Below are 17,176 nucleotides of genomic sequence, written 5' to 3'. Positions count from 1 at the left end.
TGAAAGAGTACAGATATATTCTTCAAACAAATGCAAGCAATTAGTAACTAACATACTTCCAGTGTGTATATTTTTAATGCTTTGTGGATAATCAATCAGCAGGCTTAAGGCATAAGTCTTCACACATTTACGTCACACAGTCCACAGTTAGTAATAAATACAGTACAGGTAAAGAGGAAGCAAGTAGTAGTCCTAACAACAGGACTTTAGTCTCTTGGGTCACCTGACAGGAAGACAGTAGAGGAGCACATTCACAACGCAACTCTCACACACACACACACACACACACACACACACACAGGTTCATAAAAGAAAACTTGATTTGAATTGAGGAACACAAACATTTACAAAACACAGGTTCATAAAAGAAAACTTGATTTGACTTGAGGAACACAAACATTTACAAAACCAAATGCAGAGTAAGGTTTAGGTCACTACAACGTTCTTACACGTTTCCCCCCCTAATCACCGTCCCAGGTATAGTCTATAAAGGCAATTACAACAAGTTTATATCGTACATATTTGAAAATATCTGCTCACACTGCAAGAAACTGGCACAGGTAGGCACATAGGTCCATCATGTGTAAAAGGTAAGAGGCCAGCAGTCATCTGTGGGCTGATGTCAGGTCCATGGAACAGTTCCATTTAGCAAAGCTTTCTTTTGGAACACTCATTAGTCTCCTGTTGTCTAATCCTGTGTTGTGTATCTTTTCTCCATAAATACACAGTCCTGGAGTGACTCGTATCACAGCTTTAGCACCGTCAGTGACACGACAACCTGCGACAGCGCTCCATCAAATCAAGCGTGAGAGATTTCAAGGCATCTACATGTTTTTAAAGCACCAGAAACCTGGGTTTTCTGCACAGGAGGGGTGTTTGAAATTGGAACAACTTGAGATTGGAGAGAAGCCACGTACACACACGCAGAGCAGCTCCGCTCAGTGCAGGTTGCCCAGCTGGCTGTAGACATGCTCCAAGATCTGAGAGTAGGCCTGGTCTTTGGGGGCATGGCAACTCAGAGAGCCCTGAGGAAGGCGACGCACAAGTCAGGTCAGCTGGAGGGGGCTTGAGGAGCCCAGACAAAAGTTGAAATGTATGTAGTTATGAAAATGAAATAATACAAATCAATCATCCCACCTTTATCTTGTCCAGCATGGTCGTATCAGGACACCAGTACTGGCTGAACTGGACGAGGTCGGGAGCGGCCCTGTAGTAGTCGACCAGCAGCATCTTCGGGGGAAAAAACATTTTTTAAACAAATTAATAGGATTCATACAAACCATTACACACATCTCGATTTCTCTTCTGTATTTTCACAGGTCTGAAGCTGCATTGTCAGTACCATCTCGTTAAGGACATCGCTGGTAAGGAAGTTGTCCTGTACGTAGGTGACCTCTACAGCCACTGGGATGCCGTGGTCATTGGGCCGTTGCTGCGGGGAGGAGCGTAGAAGATATGAAAACTTAGAAGATATGAAAACAGAAGGTTTGTAATTTGAATTCTGTTTTGTCTGTACCTCTGGTGGTGGTACAACCCAGAATGGAGTTATAGTGGAGGCCACACCTTGATTGCCATGATAATATGGTCCTGTGAAAGAACGGACAAAAATAAGCGCAGTGTCAAACCAGCCTGGTGATCTGAAAGCCAAGGTTTAGACCAGACAACCTACTGTCATGATGGTGATGATGCCTTCACATGCCAGGGCAAACATTGGAAATAAAAGCTGCTGCTGTTTTAGAAACTGCAGTAAATGTCCCTTTAAGATTTCTATAACAATTTACTGAGTGGACATGAGCCTGAAGGTACTCAATAGTTCGCAATCACAAACGACCTCACTTTTTGCCTTATTCTATTACAAACATTAATTGTGCAGTAAAAAATAAAAAAAATAAACATTTACAAGGTTAAAATCAACAACCGAGAAACAATGGAACACAGAGGTTTTGTAACTGAATTGACGACTGGCAAAAATACTGCAAGTCTTTTGTTTATGCTGCAGTTTGTACGGCGGACTACGACGATTACACCCATTTTCAGCTTCTCTTCATTGAGGTGAAGGTTTTACTGTTGACTTTCTGGGCCCGCTCTGGACTTGCACCCAAGTACACTTCAGATTTTTTTGATACCATACTGTACGTGACCAGTGGTGACCTGAGCGAAGGTCTTTAGTCCACAATGCCGGCGAGTTTCTTATCCTCTTTTAAACCTCAAGGTCTTTGGGTCTGAATTCACCTTTAACCTTAAAGTACTTTTTATTTTATTTTTTAAATCCTCGCTCTGATCCTAATGATATTTTAATAATTTTAGAATGCTTTATATTTTGTTTAAATTATTTTCTCACCAGTAACATTTTTACCCTCATATTTCTGCCCAAATATCTAATGTTGTGTGTGATCTTCAAACTGCTTTCAAGTGTTAATTTTTAACTTGTAAAGCACCTTGTGACTGTATTTTGAAAGGTGCTATATAAATAAATTGTGTTATTATTTTCATTATTATTATCATCTATACTTTTCCCCAATACCTTATGCCATTCTTATTGTAACTTGTGGGTACTGTAGTACATTACTCTGCTTATACTGTAGATAGACACAAAATCTCCTGCTGTGTAAGATATATATCGTATTACTTCAGTGACACAACTCAATACTATTTAACTTCCCCGCATGGCAGTGATTAAGTGCCACCGTGTGACTGTTTTCATAGTGGAAGCGGCCCCAGCAGTCTAAAGTCCCACACTGACCACAAATGATGCCCAGACAGGGCTGGAAGCCGTTGTTTGAGCCCTGCAGCCTCAGCTGATGGTCCATCTGGGAGTCGATGTCCTGCAGCGACGGCAGAGCCGGACCTCGCGGGTGACTGTGGTACCAGCCCACCAACGACAGCCCGCGCATGAACAGGTTCTGGCAGATCTGGACGAGAGTAAACGTGACAATACACTGAACTTTAAAAAAGAAAAGTGGGAGACATGCTTTACTTCACATTCACATTAAGTTAATACACTAAGACGGTAGTTCGTTCGGGGACTACTGGTTCACAGGAGAGCCTCAGTGATGATTTAAAAATGGATTATTCGGATTGTTTGGATTGTATTTTACAAATCTGGAGAGAATCATGAATTAAAACTCGTAGCCTATATTTTGGCACAGGTGCAGTTTGGCTTTTTTTGTATTTTTCTGTACACTGGTGAATTTTCATTCACATAATATCAGTGCACCGAACCAAAGGGGAACGACACAGTTTTAGGATTTCACATTTATCTATATGTGCCAGAGAACAGTCCCACCAAAAGCTGTGGATGAAACAAACTCCATAAAGCTATGAAAATAAAATGGATCACATTACTTCACTAGTGTTTAATTTCAAGTGCGGGTGGGCAGCTGTCCCAATTTTTATTTGTCTGTTCAAGAGTCGGTCCTTTGGTTTCTGGCTTTTTGGAAGGAGAGATACACAGTGACAAGTGCTGCCAGTTGAACTGTCCTGGCACACACGAAGAGATTGTGAATTTTTGAAATGGCAGCCATTCGCCTTCATGATGTTAGTGCAGAAGACTGAGTCCCTGTCCATGTGTCACTGTACCTCTTCCTCAACGGCAGAAGCAGCGTCTCTGTCCGCCAGCCTGGTCCGACAAGGGAAAGCCCTTAAGACTGTCAGCACTGAAATAAAGCAGACATAAAGAGAAACACGCTGGTGAGGAGGACAGCTGCATTTTAATCTACTGTCACTTTCCTCTCTCTACTCACGCTGTGTATTAGTATCCCACCGTCCTCCGAGGTATCCCACCACCTCGCTGGTGGTCAGGTGACAGTGAAAGTCCTACAAAAGGACAAAAAGCTGGTAAACATGCTTGAAATGTTCAGCAGTGTTCCATTATCCTGATTCAGCTGCGACCGTCGCTCACCATTAGCAGCAGCACGTTACTGGACACGGCCACATTGAAAGGCTGAAATCTGTTGATGGCCGAGAAGGCCGACAGCTCCACTAGTGTGTGTGGATCTCTGAGGGTCAGACACAGGTCGGTGTTAAAAGTTCACCTCGTGCACAAAACGATGGGCACACAAAGAGATCACTGATCCGTTGGAATAAGGAAGTACTGTACCTGGCAGCATCCCTGGTGCCCAAGGTGCAGTATCTGACAGGAATTCTCTCTCTGTCAGTTCTTCGTGAAACCATGACATCTGTAAAAGAAAAGGATGAGACAGCTCCTTCTTCATCTTGTTTGAAACCACACACCTACGAAACACAAAGAAGAGAAGACCTGGATCGTACCGTTCAATCCAGGTTTGGCGTTCTTGTTCTTCTCATCTGCTTGCACAGCTGTCTTGCCTTCCTCTTCATCCTCGTCGTCATCCTCCTCACTCACCAGGCTCTAACATCACAAGTAAATTAATATAAACACGTCATATGGCTCAGGATCGTGTTGATTCTTTCATACTGACAAACAGTGTGAAGAGAATTAGACAGGCGTCACAAGATCATTGCAAAGCTCTCCCTCTAACCGTGTTACTTTGGTTGAAACTTGTGACCTTAACATCTCCTGGTCTTGGAATATGTAAGAAAAATCTGAGATTGCTGAAAGAATATTTCCATAATATTTTGTTTTCAAGTTACATTTTTCTTAATTCTCAGCCAGCATAAGCAGGAATGACTTTAAATGAGCAAAGGCGAAAAAATATATCTCTTAAATGTCGCTTTAATATCAATGTTTGGATTTTTTTCACTTAAAAAAACTTAAAATTCTAGAAAAAAAACATCCAAATAAGACGATTTCGAGACACGAGACACAAGTTCACAGTTTTTTCTTCACCCCTATTTCAAAAAATCAGAAAGTTATTTTGTTTCGCCTCTTCTCGTCCCTTCTTCTCTCTGCATATCCAGTCTCTGTACTGATACACGATGAACCATCTGAGGCTGTGCTACAGAGTTAATGGACTTTATCTTCATTCAGCTCTATTGTCCTTTAGTTGAACCCAAGTGAGCCACGTTTTATTAGAACAGAAATTAACAAGAAAAAGGTTTCACGAAGGCACCAGTTGGTCTGGACCTGGGCCACGATTTACGACCTCTCAAATGCAGAAAAACTACTTCTGATGTCAGTATTAGTCTTCAGATATTTGTTCCCTCGTTGCCGTCTCACCATGTCTGCGCTCGGCTGGTACTTGTGCAGCCAGGTGGTTTTGTACTGGACCAGCTTCTGTCCCCGGTAGCGTACAGACGCCCAGCCACAGCCGGACTTCTTGGCCGGGTTGACCAGACGTTTGCAGTGTGTCGCCCAGGCACTGGGGGAGTTGAAGATCTGTCCCGTCTCCACCCATCGGATTTTGCCGTCATTCAACAGGTCTCCGATGAAGTTCTTACCCTGAGGGGAAGAGAGCGGACGTGTAAAGAGAAAACAACACATGTACAGTACGATGTGGGTTTAGTGGTCTAAAGCAATCGCCTGGGGCAATTTGTTGCCAGTGTATCAGAGACGCAAAGCAGGGTGCAGCCTCACAGGATGCAACGTTTGCATAAATAACAAACTACAACATTCTTTCTGTGGTGTGTGTTGTTACCAGGTAGTGGATGGCGAGCACCCCGTCCCCCGGCTCCACCAGGCCGTCCTTCAGCAGCACCCTCAGGGTGATGCCTCTCCGAGTCAGCAGGGAGCCCCGGCCGGAGCTGGAGCGCAGGTCCGCCTCCTCCCCGCCGCTCAGCTCCTCCTCATCCTCCTCTCCACCGTCCTCCACCACCTGTGGAGAGCTGGGTGGCTCTGAGTCTGAGGACACACACACACACACAAACACACACACACACACACACACACACACACACACACACAGACAGCCACACACCAGGGATCAGCCATCAGGTCTGCTGCAGGGATACGGGGGTGTGATGTGGATGTTGAAAACAAAGGCGTCCTTCTTGGCATGTTATGATGCATTAACATTGATGTTTTCTCATTCAACAGCCTCAGGGGTTTCAAAATTACAAACATTAACACCTGACCCCCAGTTCAACATCTGTAAATATTAAAGATGCATCAGTAAATCAGGATCAGGGGACATTTCCATTACACTGACTTGACAGTGGAAGCTCCAGTGTAATGGAAGCACAGCAGCATCATTGATAATTGCTGCATGCTAAAATGATAGCCATCATGTGATGGTGAAATTAATCTCTAGGGGCCAAAACACCCGAAAAGAGAATCTGAATGGGTTATTTACAGTACTTACAGCCAAGCTATGCGGTTGCCCTTTGTTTCCACCTCCCATTAGGGCACGGCGCTCTCCGCACGCAGAGGCCTGCTCCCCCCATCGGTTCATTCCCCCACAATTACAATTAAAAAACGCCTCTTTCAGTATTCTCACCCATGTCTGTGAACGCGTCGCGGGCGCCTTTAAACCCGACTCGGAGAAAAGCTGCTCCTTTTCCGGGGCGCTCGAGGCGGCGCGGGGTCGAGCAGCGGACAGATCGCGCACACACTTCGCCACACTCGCTCCGGCTATTATTCAAAAACATAAAATGAAGGCGTCCGAGGCTCCGCGGTGTAGTTTCCTTGTTGTGTTGCTTCCCCTCCCCTTTCTTTCTCGCTCCCTCCGTCCTTGTCACTCTCCCCCTGTGTTTTGCCTGACGCGCCGCGCCGCGCCGGGTCTATCCGCCGCCGTCCACACGGTCCATTCGCTCTACAAACACCACACGGTCATGAGTAAGAAGAGGGGGCTCGTGTTGAAAAGAATTCAATGTTTTTAAATGTTAGAGATGTGGCGATAAGCCTGAGTTTCCCCTCCGGAAAGATGAAGTGTCTCTCGCCCCGTGAACCCGCCGCTCTGGCTCACAGGCAGACAAAAGTGCATCCTGAGGACCAGGACGTGTGTGTGTGTGTGTGTGTGTCTGTAGGAAACACTACAACACAACCTGAGGCCGGTGGTTCGTGTTGTGTTCAATTACGAGCTTGTCCCACGCGAGACCGTGTTAAACTGGGGCTTTTCTTCACCACACCACGGCGGGATGTTCCTTCATTATCTGCAAAGACAGGCAGTGTCAGTGGGAAGCAGCCGGCAGGGGGCAGCAGACCCCCAGCAGTCTGTCTCCACTGGGTCCGGGTGTCAATACCGCCCCCTGCTGGTAACTCAGGTCCACGTCAGGTGAATCTACAGTAAGGAGGCGACACCTGTACAGGTATACAGTATGAAAGGTATACAGGAGGCTAGACTGTATACAACTATACAATTACTATTTACATGTTTATAGTTACAAGACAAGTGTGTAGTAAAACATTAGAACTACATACAGTAGATCTTCCAGCAAATGGTGGATGCCAAATGCCTGTGCATCAACTTCAAATCCATCAAGGCTAGTTTAAGTTTAAATGTTAGTTTTCCACAGCAATTTGTATGTATATAATATATATTTTGTATTAGTTATTTTGCTAATAACTATGTTGAAGGAAATATTCAGGCATTGAATACTTCAGTGATCTCATAGAACAGGTTCAAAATCTGTCAGTGCAGAAAGTGTCCATCAAAAAATGTTGTTTATTCCATTAAAGGTTTTGTCTTTCTCTGAGACACCAAATACTGATTGTATTAGCAAACACATTATCCATCCATCCATAATCAATTCAAAATCTCCAATTTGGATTGTGGGAGGAAGCCGGAGTACCCGGAGAGAACCCACACTTCACACAGGAAGGCCCTGGATGTATTTTTTGTCCAAACCTGAATACGAACCAGGGACCTTCTTGCTGTGAGGGGACATAATTTAAAATATTTTACACCAGTGACAACTGTAAAAACGTGTATTTCATAAGTTTAATAAAGCCAGGTCAGGATATGCGGATATTTACAGCGTAACAGATCATTTGTCTTCAAGAGATTAACTGGTCCCTGTCTGGAAAAACAAGCACAATTTATAAGGAAAAACTTATTTTTCCAGGGCAAGAATACCTACACCTACATTACACCAGCCTGATTGTGTCAATGTCGAAGTAGTGCCCTACTCTCAATGGTTATATTAATCACACGAGCACGGAGGGGAACACATTCCAATGACTCCTCAAAAACATTGCATGGTTGGAAAACATTACAATTTTAAGTTGTAACTTAAAAGTCTTAATCAGTTTGCATCATAAAATTAACAGCTCAAATCTGGTTGGGTTTGAAATTTCAAAGTGCACGGTGTTTCTCAATTGTGGAATGCGAATGATGTTAAATACAGTAGCAATCAAAGCTGCAATCAATATAAAACTTTTTTGATACTAGATGGGTTTCCATTTATCCTTACAAAATGTTTGGAATAATCACTTACTAAAAACAACAGATTTCTATCCTGTTTTGCTTCACCGATCATCATCGTTTCATTCAGACTTGCATGTTTAAAGCTCGATTCACACTGTAGAGACAAAGCAGGCATGAGGATACAAAGAATAAATGAGGAGGCACTTCACATCAGAACAGGGTCAAGAAACCTTCAGCTTGGATCAAAGTTTAGAGACCAACATTTCCCATAGTTGAAGCCGCCTCTGCTGTGGTGATCTGTCAGTGTACTGGTCACGGTAAAAGCCGGCATCTGTTACAGTTTCATATCTCAAAACTGACGAAGGGGTGGATCGTGCACGTTTATCTCCTATTCTTGATCTCACAGAGACGATGGTAATGAATGCCTGCATCTGTTGAACGGGCTACCTTATCTGTAGGATGAAAACAATGACTTCAGGACCCATTTTGATTTGCAGCATCCAGTATTTGGAGCTGTGACTGCATGTTGTGTTGGTGAGTGTGATTGGCTTCATCCCTGTGTCTTCTTCTCTGGCGGGGTGTGCTAGGGGCTCGCCTTCCTTGCACTGACCAGGTAGCCTTTAGACTTGATGATGCCCCTGCTCTTGACAATAACAGAGTAGCGCAGGACCCACTCCAGCCTCCAGTCAGTGATGTTCAGGTCCTGTGTTCCACCCTGCACCGCCTCCTGGAAGGTGGCGGCTGACATCAGCTCTGAGGACGGACACATGCGGCCCAGAAGGAAGCAGGTTAAAAAGGATACGGATGGTGTTTTCTTTTCTAATTCACAACAAAATATGTTTTAAAATATTAAAACCATTTCTCAGTGCTCTTTGACTTGTCAACCCCAACGCCTCCCATGCCTTACCCCATCTTTAGTAAGTACACCTTACAATGGATCATAGATATTTATCTTTTAAAAAAAGAAGCTCAGAAGCCCCCTGAGAATCCCAGGAAAAATCTGGAACTTTGGTCGGTACCGGTGTCCAGCCCGGATAATCTGGTAGAGTGAGGGTGTACAGAGACATTCTTCAACCTCCCAAACGTCCCACTTAATCATTCGGGCCGCCCTGATAATTATCAAACCTGTTTGATATGTAGGATTTCAAAATCAGGATGATTGCTTCAGCACTTTCCCAGTGGACCCAGTGAGAGATGAGTCGAGCGGCTGACAGTGTTGCCAAGCGTACGTTGCTAGCAACACGGTCAGCTGCTCAACTTCATAGACTAGCTACTGAATGAGTGAAGCGGACAGCTGAGTTTGGGGAGCGTCTCCCTAACCATGTTCTCATCCAGACCACTTTCTTCTGGTTTCGTTTTGTTTTCATCACTGCAAAGCGTTATTGGTAAGGTAGATGTAAGTTGTGGCACTACGCCAGTCTCCACCGTGATTGTTTTGTTTGCACAGAGAGCTCAACAGTATGGCTCAATTATGTGTTGTAATAGTTTTCAGACAACAATGGAGCTCTATGGCGCACCAGAATAAATTGTATAATATCAGGCTTTGGCTACACAGACACCTGACAAGTTCACAACTTGATGGCTGGTTTCCCATTTTTAACAAAAAAGAAAAATACAGACTTTCACCAAACTTATCCTCTCATCTTTTACTTGGGCATCGACAGAACTTGATTTGGACACTATGAAACTATTGGCATCAAGAAATGTCACTATTTGTATAAAACATAATGAGGCGCAGATCTGGGTAAATAATGAGAAGATCACATCTGACTGGCAGAAATAAAAAGTATCTTTTACCTTTGGGATCGTTGTGTGTGAGCAGCTGGATGTCAAACTCTTTAGCAAAAGTGGTCAGGTCAGGAGGCATCACACAGCAGGAGGCCAGGTTGACCTGGTTACTGCTGGGCTTCACCTGGTCCCAGGAGAGAGAACATGGTCACCGACCCGCTTCATATGATTCTACACAGAAAATGACTGATGGATCTGCTGTCAGTGGTACACTGGACAAAAGTCACAATACAATTTTTAAAAACCCTCCTGATTTTTTAACAGGAGTCAACATCACCATTTCCCCTGGAGATGCCACGCATCAAGCCTCACATATATAAGATTCCTACAGACCTGCGCCCAGTTGTAGAGCTGTTCCAGCAGATCTTTGTCCAGGTCTGAGGTGCCAATGGCAGCGATCCGCTGGCTCCTGACCAGGGTCTCCAGCTCCTCCCAGGCTGGCTGAAGGTGAGCCAGTGTTTGACTGTCACCCTCCAGGAGCCCAGGTGGCGCTATGATCACAGAGTCAAGCTGGGACACTGCCAGTGTCTGGCAGGCTGGGGAAGAGAGACAAATGAGGCTGAAGGAGATTTTAAAAAATAAAATGAAAAACAGGTAGTGTGTAATATTTAGGGGACATTGAAGTTTCGCTGAAGAGATGTAAAGCTCACCCATCTCCACTGCGTCTCTGATAGAGGACTGAAGCGACTCACACAGGAAGAGCTTGACTGCACAAGACAAACATTAACATGTCGTCACTCACATACTGTAGCTGTTTTGAAATCATTGGTACAATTTTACTAATTTATTCATTTTCCTTTGGCTAGTTGGAAGTACAGGTCACTCTAATAAATAATTTGCCCAATGAATTGATGGATTTTTTCTTTACCACATAACTTTATCAGAGGTCCTTTCAATAAGTGAGGCAAATAAATGGAAATTTTAAAAAGTATAATAAATCACTATTGCAATATCTACAGGAAAGGATATTGTGTTAAAGACCGATTGTGGGGAATATGTTTCTGTGCATTTCTGAAATGTCTCAGTCATGAATTATCTTTGATAAATCCAAACTATATATAATAAGAATAATATAAATCTCGACATTACGAAACTTAAGGTATACCAATTTTCTCCCGATTGTCTGATTATGGAAACCTAGACAAGAGCATGAAAACTAACTGAATGCGATGCTCAGTAGATTGAATGTTGTTCTTGTACAGACCTGAGACCTTCACCTCCTCCCGCTCCTCAGGTGTGATGGCATCGGTTGCCTGGGAAACGGAGCAGTCCAGCGTATCTGGAAGGTCCTGGATGACATGAAAAGTACTTTAGAGAAATATGAAACATTAGAGTCTGAGTCTACTCTGTGTAAAAGTGGGGACTTTTGTTCTGGTCTTTATATCAATCCGAAGAAATTCAATTCAGACTTGTACCATGTTGTGAGTTATATGGAAATGTTGTCATGACTGTTGTCATGTGTTTATTTTTAACATGTCAAAGATACATCTTTATGGAACTTTATTGTTCTTGTAACCGAATGAACGCAACTGTGACTGAAGTGTTGGCCGTTTACAGCGTCATCAGGCTGCTCATAGGAAATACGATCCTATTGTTTTTCAGTTGTGTATGCGTTTGTATTTCTAGTAATACTACACTGTAATTGGTTGACTGATTTAAAATGTTTATGTCAAATATTTAAATAATTAACATTATATGGTAATGGTTATGTATAAAATAAAGAAATTATTTTTATCCGTACAACTGCATTATTTGACCTGCTCTGTCCCAGATTAGAACCCATGCAGATTTTCACGTGATGAAATACCTTTAAATGGGTCATACAATCCATTAAAACACCATTTTACGATCACTAGAGGACTGTGTGTTAACTCTCCACCTGCATCACGAGCATAACCTGCGTCACGTGTACTTTTAACATGTCTCCAACGTGTTGAAAACATTTGCATCACATTTGCACTCATTTACATAATGTGGTGTACTGTATGTCTGAAAGGAGCTTCATAGTATGAACATGTCACACAGATGTATTGTGCAGAAACGTTGGTTCACGACACTGGATCCTGAAGACTTAAATGTCAAGTTCAGATATTTCAGAATATTTTTAAAGTTTGATGAAAGCAAATTATCCCATCACTACAACCTTCCAGAAATCATATGACAGTTGATGAACAAAAGCTCCAGAGCAAAGTTTTTGTGCCCCCACATTGACCCACCATCCAAGCAAACAGGCAAACACACGTTTGGAATGGCGCCTTTGGCAGCCAGCAATGCATGAACATTCATCATGACAGGTTCTTTTCAGTGAGCCCGGAGGCATCCTTTGATGTCCATCACTGAAGTCATTTCATTTTCCCAAGCACTGAAATCCAGCTGCCTGACAGCATGGGACCTGCAGCTCTTGTGTAACTGCACCATCAATGCAAAGACTAGTGCATTCCTTTATCCACTATATGATGAATACACTCTGAAAACATCAACCCACCTCAGATGGCGGCTTTGTCGTGGAAAACCAGTCGCTCAGCGTGGCTTGAATGCAGTCTTGGAGCTGAAATATCAAATAGGAAAGAACATGGAGTTAGATTAAGGTCCATGAGTTTTTGGGAAGGATTCCTGAAACTCAGTTGAAGCTGAAAACATTTCAGTGCACACTAACATCCGGAGAGCTGCTCTGCCAACTCATACGCCTCTGTGTGATATAAACAATGAAATCAGCTGGACAAACTTTATGATGTGACAATTTCCCAAACACAAACTGATTTTTTCTGAAACTTCTGAAAATGTGGGGGACAGGATTTAACGATTACATGTTCCTTCTTGAGAACAGAGACAGGAGGAGGTTCTGAAGGCTAATGTAACATGTTCTGTGGCCACAGAAGAAACAAATTCATGATGAATGCTTAAAAAGACCAAAGTCTGGGAAATATCAAATGTAAAAAAACAAAAAACGAGGAAATCATCATGTGAGAGGAATGTGAGGACGGGCTGAGTACAGTAACTCAGTCAGCTGACTAGTGACTGAGACAGTAAGCTATCTATAGACACACACAAGCGCTGGGTTATTGTCATGCGTACTGGACCTAAAGCAATGCATGCTGGTTAGAAAGGTTGTCAGATTTTTTCCACCACTGAAAGATAGATAAAACCAAGCAAGGTCAGGTCAGTGACAAGTTTGCTCTTGTCCAGCTGCACCGTCTGGAAACCAGTTGTCACCTCAGAGAAACCACCTCAGGGATGAAACCGCTTTGTCCCTAATTGGATAGAGGCGTCACTCACACGCGTGTCGCACATTTTAATTCAAAAGAACTTCAGATCCTTCATCTTTCCGAAAGGGGAAAGCAATTTCTTTCAGGCATCTGGGCACCAACAATACAGATTTTATTTCCATGACATTGCTTTGCACTTCTTCAACAAGTCTTTTTTTTTTACATTTAGCCTTCTGGGAATATGGTGGCCATGGAATTTACTCTCAAGTCTGTGATTCATTAAAAAAATAAATAAAAATAGTAAAAAAAAAAGAGAAAAAAAGAGTTGTCTCCTAAAAGTGTTGCTCTAGATAGCAGTTACTACTGTAACTATCTATGAAGTCGCAAAAAAACAAACAATTGGTCGCTGAATGGATAAGTCAAGTAGTAAAAAAATGTCTTTAATGTGTCTGGTAACAGATTAATTGTCATTTACTAAGCATCATCCACTGGTTCCAGCTCCCGAGAGCCTGTCTTCAGTGTGGTGGGACCGCTGTGGTGCCAAAAAGTGATTTTATCTGGATCAATCTCTGATAACGGCCACACATACACAACTTTATGTCCGTAGTAATATCAAAGATACGTCTTTATGGAACTGTATTGCTCTTGGAACCGAATGAACGCAACTGTGACCGAAGTGTTGGCCGTCATCAGGCTGCTCACAGGAAATACGATCCTATTGTTTTTCAGGTTTGTATGCGTTTGTATTTCTAGTAAAACTACACTGTAATTGGTTGACTGATTTAAAATGGTTATGTCAAATATGTAAATAATTAACATTATATGGTAATGGTTATGTATAAAATAAAGGAATCATTTGTATCCGTACAACTGCATTATTTGACCTGCTCTGTCCCAGATTAGAAGCCATGCAGCCATCACATGTTGAAATACCTTTAAATGGGTCATACAATCCATAAAACACCGTTTTACGATCACTAGAGGACTGTGTTAACTCTCCACCTGCATCACCTGCGTCACGTGACACCGCCCAGCTGGTCCACTCGCTAACACTCGCTTCCCTCAACACGTACAAGCTGAAATACTCATTTTTTAAAAAAGGTCTCTCTTCACAGACAGTGTAACACGTGGCCTTTTGTAGGTTGACACACACACACACACACACACACGCACGCGCGCGCACACACACACACACACACACACACACACACACTCTCTCTCTCTCTCTCTAAATGTTTAGTCAGGTAGCCTGACGTCATCCTGCGGGCTAAGCTAACATGCTACCTCGGTCAGAAAGCTGCCGTGGTTGTTTCCCCCCCGAGTGGACGCGTGTATCTCCTCGCGTGTTGACACCTGGACCTCACCTCCTCGCCGGGGGAGCCCGGGCACTTCTTCTTCAGGCGGCTCCGGTTCACTAGGTTCCCGGTGTGGAGCCGCAGAGTCTTGGCGTGGTTCAGCAGCACCGTCGCCTCGGCACTCGCGTCGGCGTTTCGAGGCTCCATAGGGGTCCGAGTGCGGCAGCTAGCTCGCGAGTTGCTAACCGGGTGTTCGGGACCTGGATGTGGGGAGAGGGCGGCGGCGGCGGCGGCGGGGCAGGTGCTCTCACGGGGGTCCACTCCTTCGCCGACTCGCCCCGCGAACTAGCAGGCTGATAAAACGATCGACTGGACCAACACCCGCAACTATTTCAACAACGAACAAGTGATGAAGTCAGGATGACTTGCAAGTCACAGTCGACCGACCCGCTCCGTTGCTCAGCGGCTGGTATGTAGACAAGCCGGCGTGGGCGCCGACGACTGAGCCATAAAACCCGGTCAGTACCACCGGAGTGACGGACTGGAACAGGAAACAAAACAGGGATACTTCGGGTCAACGGAGTGGATCTTTGTCCTGGCAAGGTGTCGTTCACACCACTAGAGGGCGCCGTAGCGTTTTAAAATGTTTTATCAAGCTGCCCTCAGTCACTCAAACCCTCCACTTTCCTTTAAACCCCCTCGTTCTTCATTTGACTGCAATGTCGTCTCCAGTCCCCCCTTGTGGAATTCAATATGATTCAGTCTTCTGTCGATTTGGATAGTGAAATGTATATTTTTTACATTTGTTTGTGTATATATAGTATATATTCTGTGTGAAACGTGCTGCTGTTACACCGGCATTTCCCAGCTTGGGATAAATAAAGTAACCATCTATCTATCTATTGAAAAGAAAACTGCTGTGTTGATGGATTTAAGGTCATGTAATGCTTAATAAAACAAAAACCAAACTAGTTCTCTAACAGTCCTTCCCCTTTGTTTCAATTAAGACATTGGATATGATGTGTATTCGTTAATCAAATCTGTTTTATTAGCTCCACTGAGGAGGTTATGTTTTCACCAGTGTCTGTTTGATGGTTTGAGTATTTGTTTGTTTAACTTTTAGCACGATTGCACAAAAACTACCAAACTGTGGAGGGATGGGGCGTGGGCCCGAGAAGAAACCATTCAATTATGGTGCGGATGCGGATTAATGGGCAGATCCAGGATTTCTCCGTTGTAGTTTCTTGAAGACGTTCCGCCACTCATTCAAGTGGCTTCCTCGGTTCGTCGGTGTTCAGAGAAGGGATCAAACCACGACATTGTAGGAGGGAGAAAGATGGTGTTGCGGACCTTCTCTGTTGAAGACTGGTTTCTCTCTATTTTGACATAGATGGCTCCCTTCACTCTGTTTTCCTTGACCAAAATGTGCAAATTAGTGTGCCTTGTCCTTTAAGTGTAGGAAGACAGATGAGTCTTGCACTGAAGATGTGTTCAGCCATGCCTTTTTACTTTCTTTAACCATGTTTTATCACAAATACCTCATTGAGGTTATCACTTTCCCCTTATATATCCCTACTGTAAGAGTGCCATTGTAGTTTTTTAGGGTGTGTGATGTGAACACTAATTACGCTATAGTCCCAAATATGCAATTTCTTTGAATGAAAGTAAGTTTGAGATGTTTTATGCAGCATTTTACACATTACCCTCATAATCTAGCCTGACATACTCTATACATTTGAAAAGACTGTTGAATTCATAATACTGTTGTGACATTTGTCTTGGTATTGTGTAATCCCTTCCAATTGCTGAAATGACAAGACATTGACCTCACATGCACTGCTTCAATTTTTTTTTTATCTGATTAGGAAGGTCACTTTCTAGTTCCCGAAAGATGGTGCCCTTGTGCAGTGAAGGAAATGTTTTTTGCAAGATTGAAGTGGAAGAATTTGACCCATCTGCATAAAGTCTTGACCTCAATCCCACTCAACAACTTTGGGATGAGCTGGGAAGCTGACTGCACGACCTTGTCACCCAATATCGTTGGCCAACCTCATAAATCTTCTTGTGGTTGAATGGGAGGGAATTCCTGTAACCCGGTGTCCACGTCTTGTAGAAAGTAGAGACTGTTAGAGAAACCTTTTAATGTTCACAGCTTTAAAATAAGATGCGTTTAACAATCACATGAGTATAATGTTTGGGTATTCACATATGAATGTACTTAATAATCTGTAAAATATTTAGAAATATTTTAATATTTTACAAATCAACTTGTATTACATTTGACATTTTTAGTAGACATGCTTATCTAGAACTAATTTACAACACTTTCTCCTAACAACATGACACTGACAACAATCAACAATCAAATCATTGCAGGGACGAGATGCTCAAGAGTGGAAGAGGAGGTGAACCATCAAACCTCAGCTATTTTTCTACAAAGTACACTAGAAAATGTCGTCTTTGAAAGTTACTCTGCGTTTTTGCTGAACATTTAGGGGGTTTTAGAGCTGCAGTGATACTTGTGTGAGAGGGTTAAGAGTTCTGGCTCTGAAGCTACTCTGTCATGAGAGTCTTAAAATAGTAACAAAATGTCCCTTGTGGGATGCAGCGACCAAATTGCACTTGAACTCAGGAATAGTAAAACTTGGAGTGTTGACATGTCAGA

The 17,176-nt window shown here is 43.3% G+C and overlaps 2 protein-coding genes and 1 long non-coding RNA gene across 3 annotated transcripts; 1 reads left to right on the top strand and 2 right to left on the bottom strand.

The window, feature by feature from the left end:
* Positions 1-56: 56 nt before the first annotated feature.
* On the bottom strand, positions 57-6,566 carry mpnd (MPN domain containing). Its single transcript, XM_035646621.2, has 13 exons — positions 6,354-6,566; positions 5,556-5,758; positions 5,138-5,359; positions 4,270-4,369; positions 4,100-4,178; positions 3,902-3,998; positions 3,744-3,816; positions 3,580-3,656; positions 2,744-2,912; positions 1,517-1,587; positions 1,343-1,432; positions 1,138-1,230; positions 57-1,025 (listed from the first exon to the last, which is right to left on the bottom strand). Exons 1-13 carry the CDS (start codon positions 6,502-6,504, stop codon positions 939-941), a joined length of 1,512 nt encoding a protein of 503 aa, XP_035502514.1. The 5' UTR covers positions 6,505-6,566; the 3' UTR covers positions 57-938.
* LOC118317709 lies at positions 1,057-3,154 on the top strand. Its single transcript, XR_004795502.1, has 2 exons — positions 1,057-1,485; positions 2,707-3,154. It is a non-coding gene; the product is annotated as an uncharacterized LOC118317709 (long non-coding RNA).
* Positions 6,567-7,782: 1,216 nt separating the features above from the next.
* On the bottom strand, positions 7,783-15,090 carry gclm (glutamate-cysteine ligase, modifier subunit). Its single transcript, XM_035646625.2, has 7 exons — positions 14,581-15,090; positions 12,496-12,558; positions 11,215-11,299; positions 10,661-10,717; positions 10,344-10,546; positions 10,020-10,134; positions 7,783-8,975 (listed from the first exon to the last, which is right to left on the bottom strand). Exons 1-7 carry the CDS (start codon positions 14,716-14,718, stop codon positions 8,806-8,808), a joined length of 831 nt encoding a protein of 276 aa, XP_035502518.1. The 5' UTR covers positions 14,719-15,090; the 3' UTR covers positions 7,783-8,805.
* Between the last annotated feature and the right edge of the window lie 2,086 nt (positions 15,091-17,176).

This window comes from Scophthalmus maximus, chromosome 13 (genome assembly GCF_022379125.1).
Source record: "Scophthalmus maximus strain ysfricsl-2021 chromosome 13, ASM2237912v1, whole genome shotgun sequence".
Taxonomy (NCBI): domain Eukaryota; kingdom Metazoa; phylum Chordata; class Actinopteri; order Pleuronectiformes; family Scophthalmidae; genus Scophthalmus; species Scophthalmus maximus.
The sequence above is the reverse complement of the archived record's forward strand: the minus strand, read 5'-3'. Positions and strand labels throughout refer to the sequence as shown.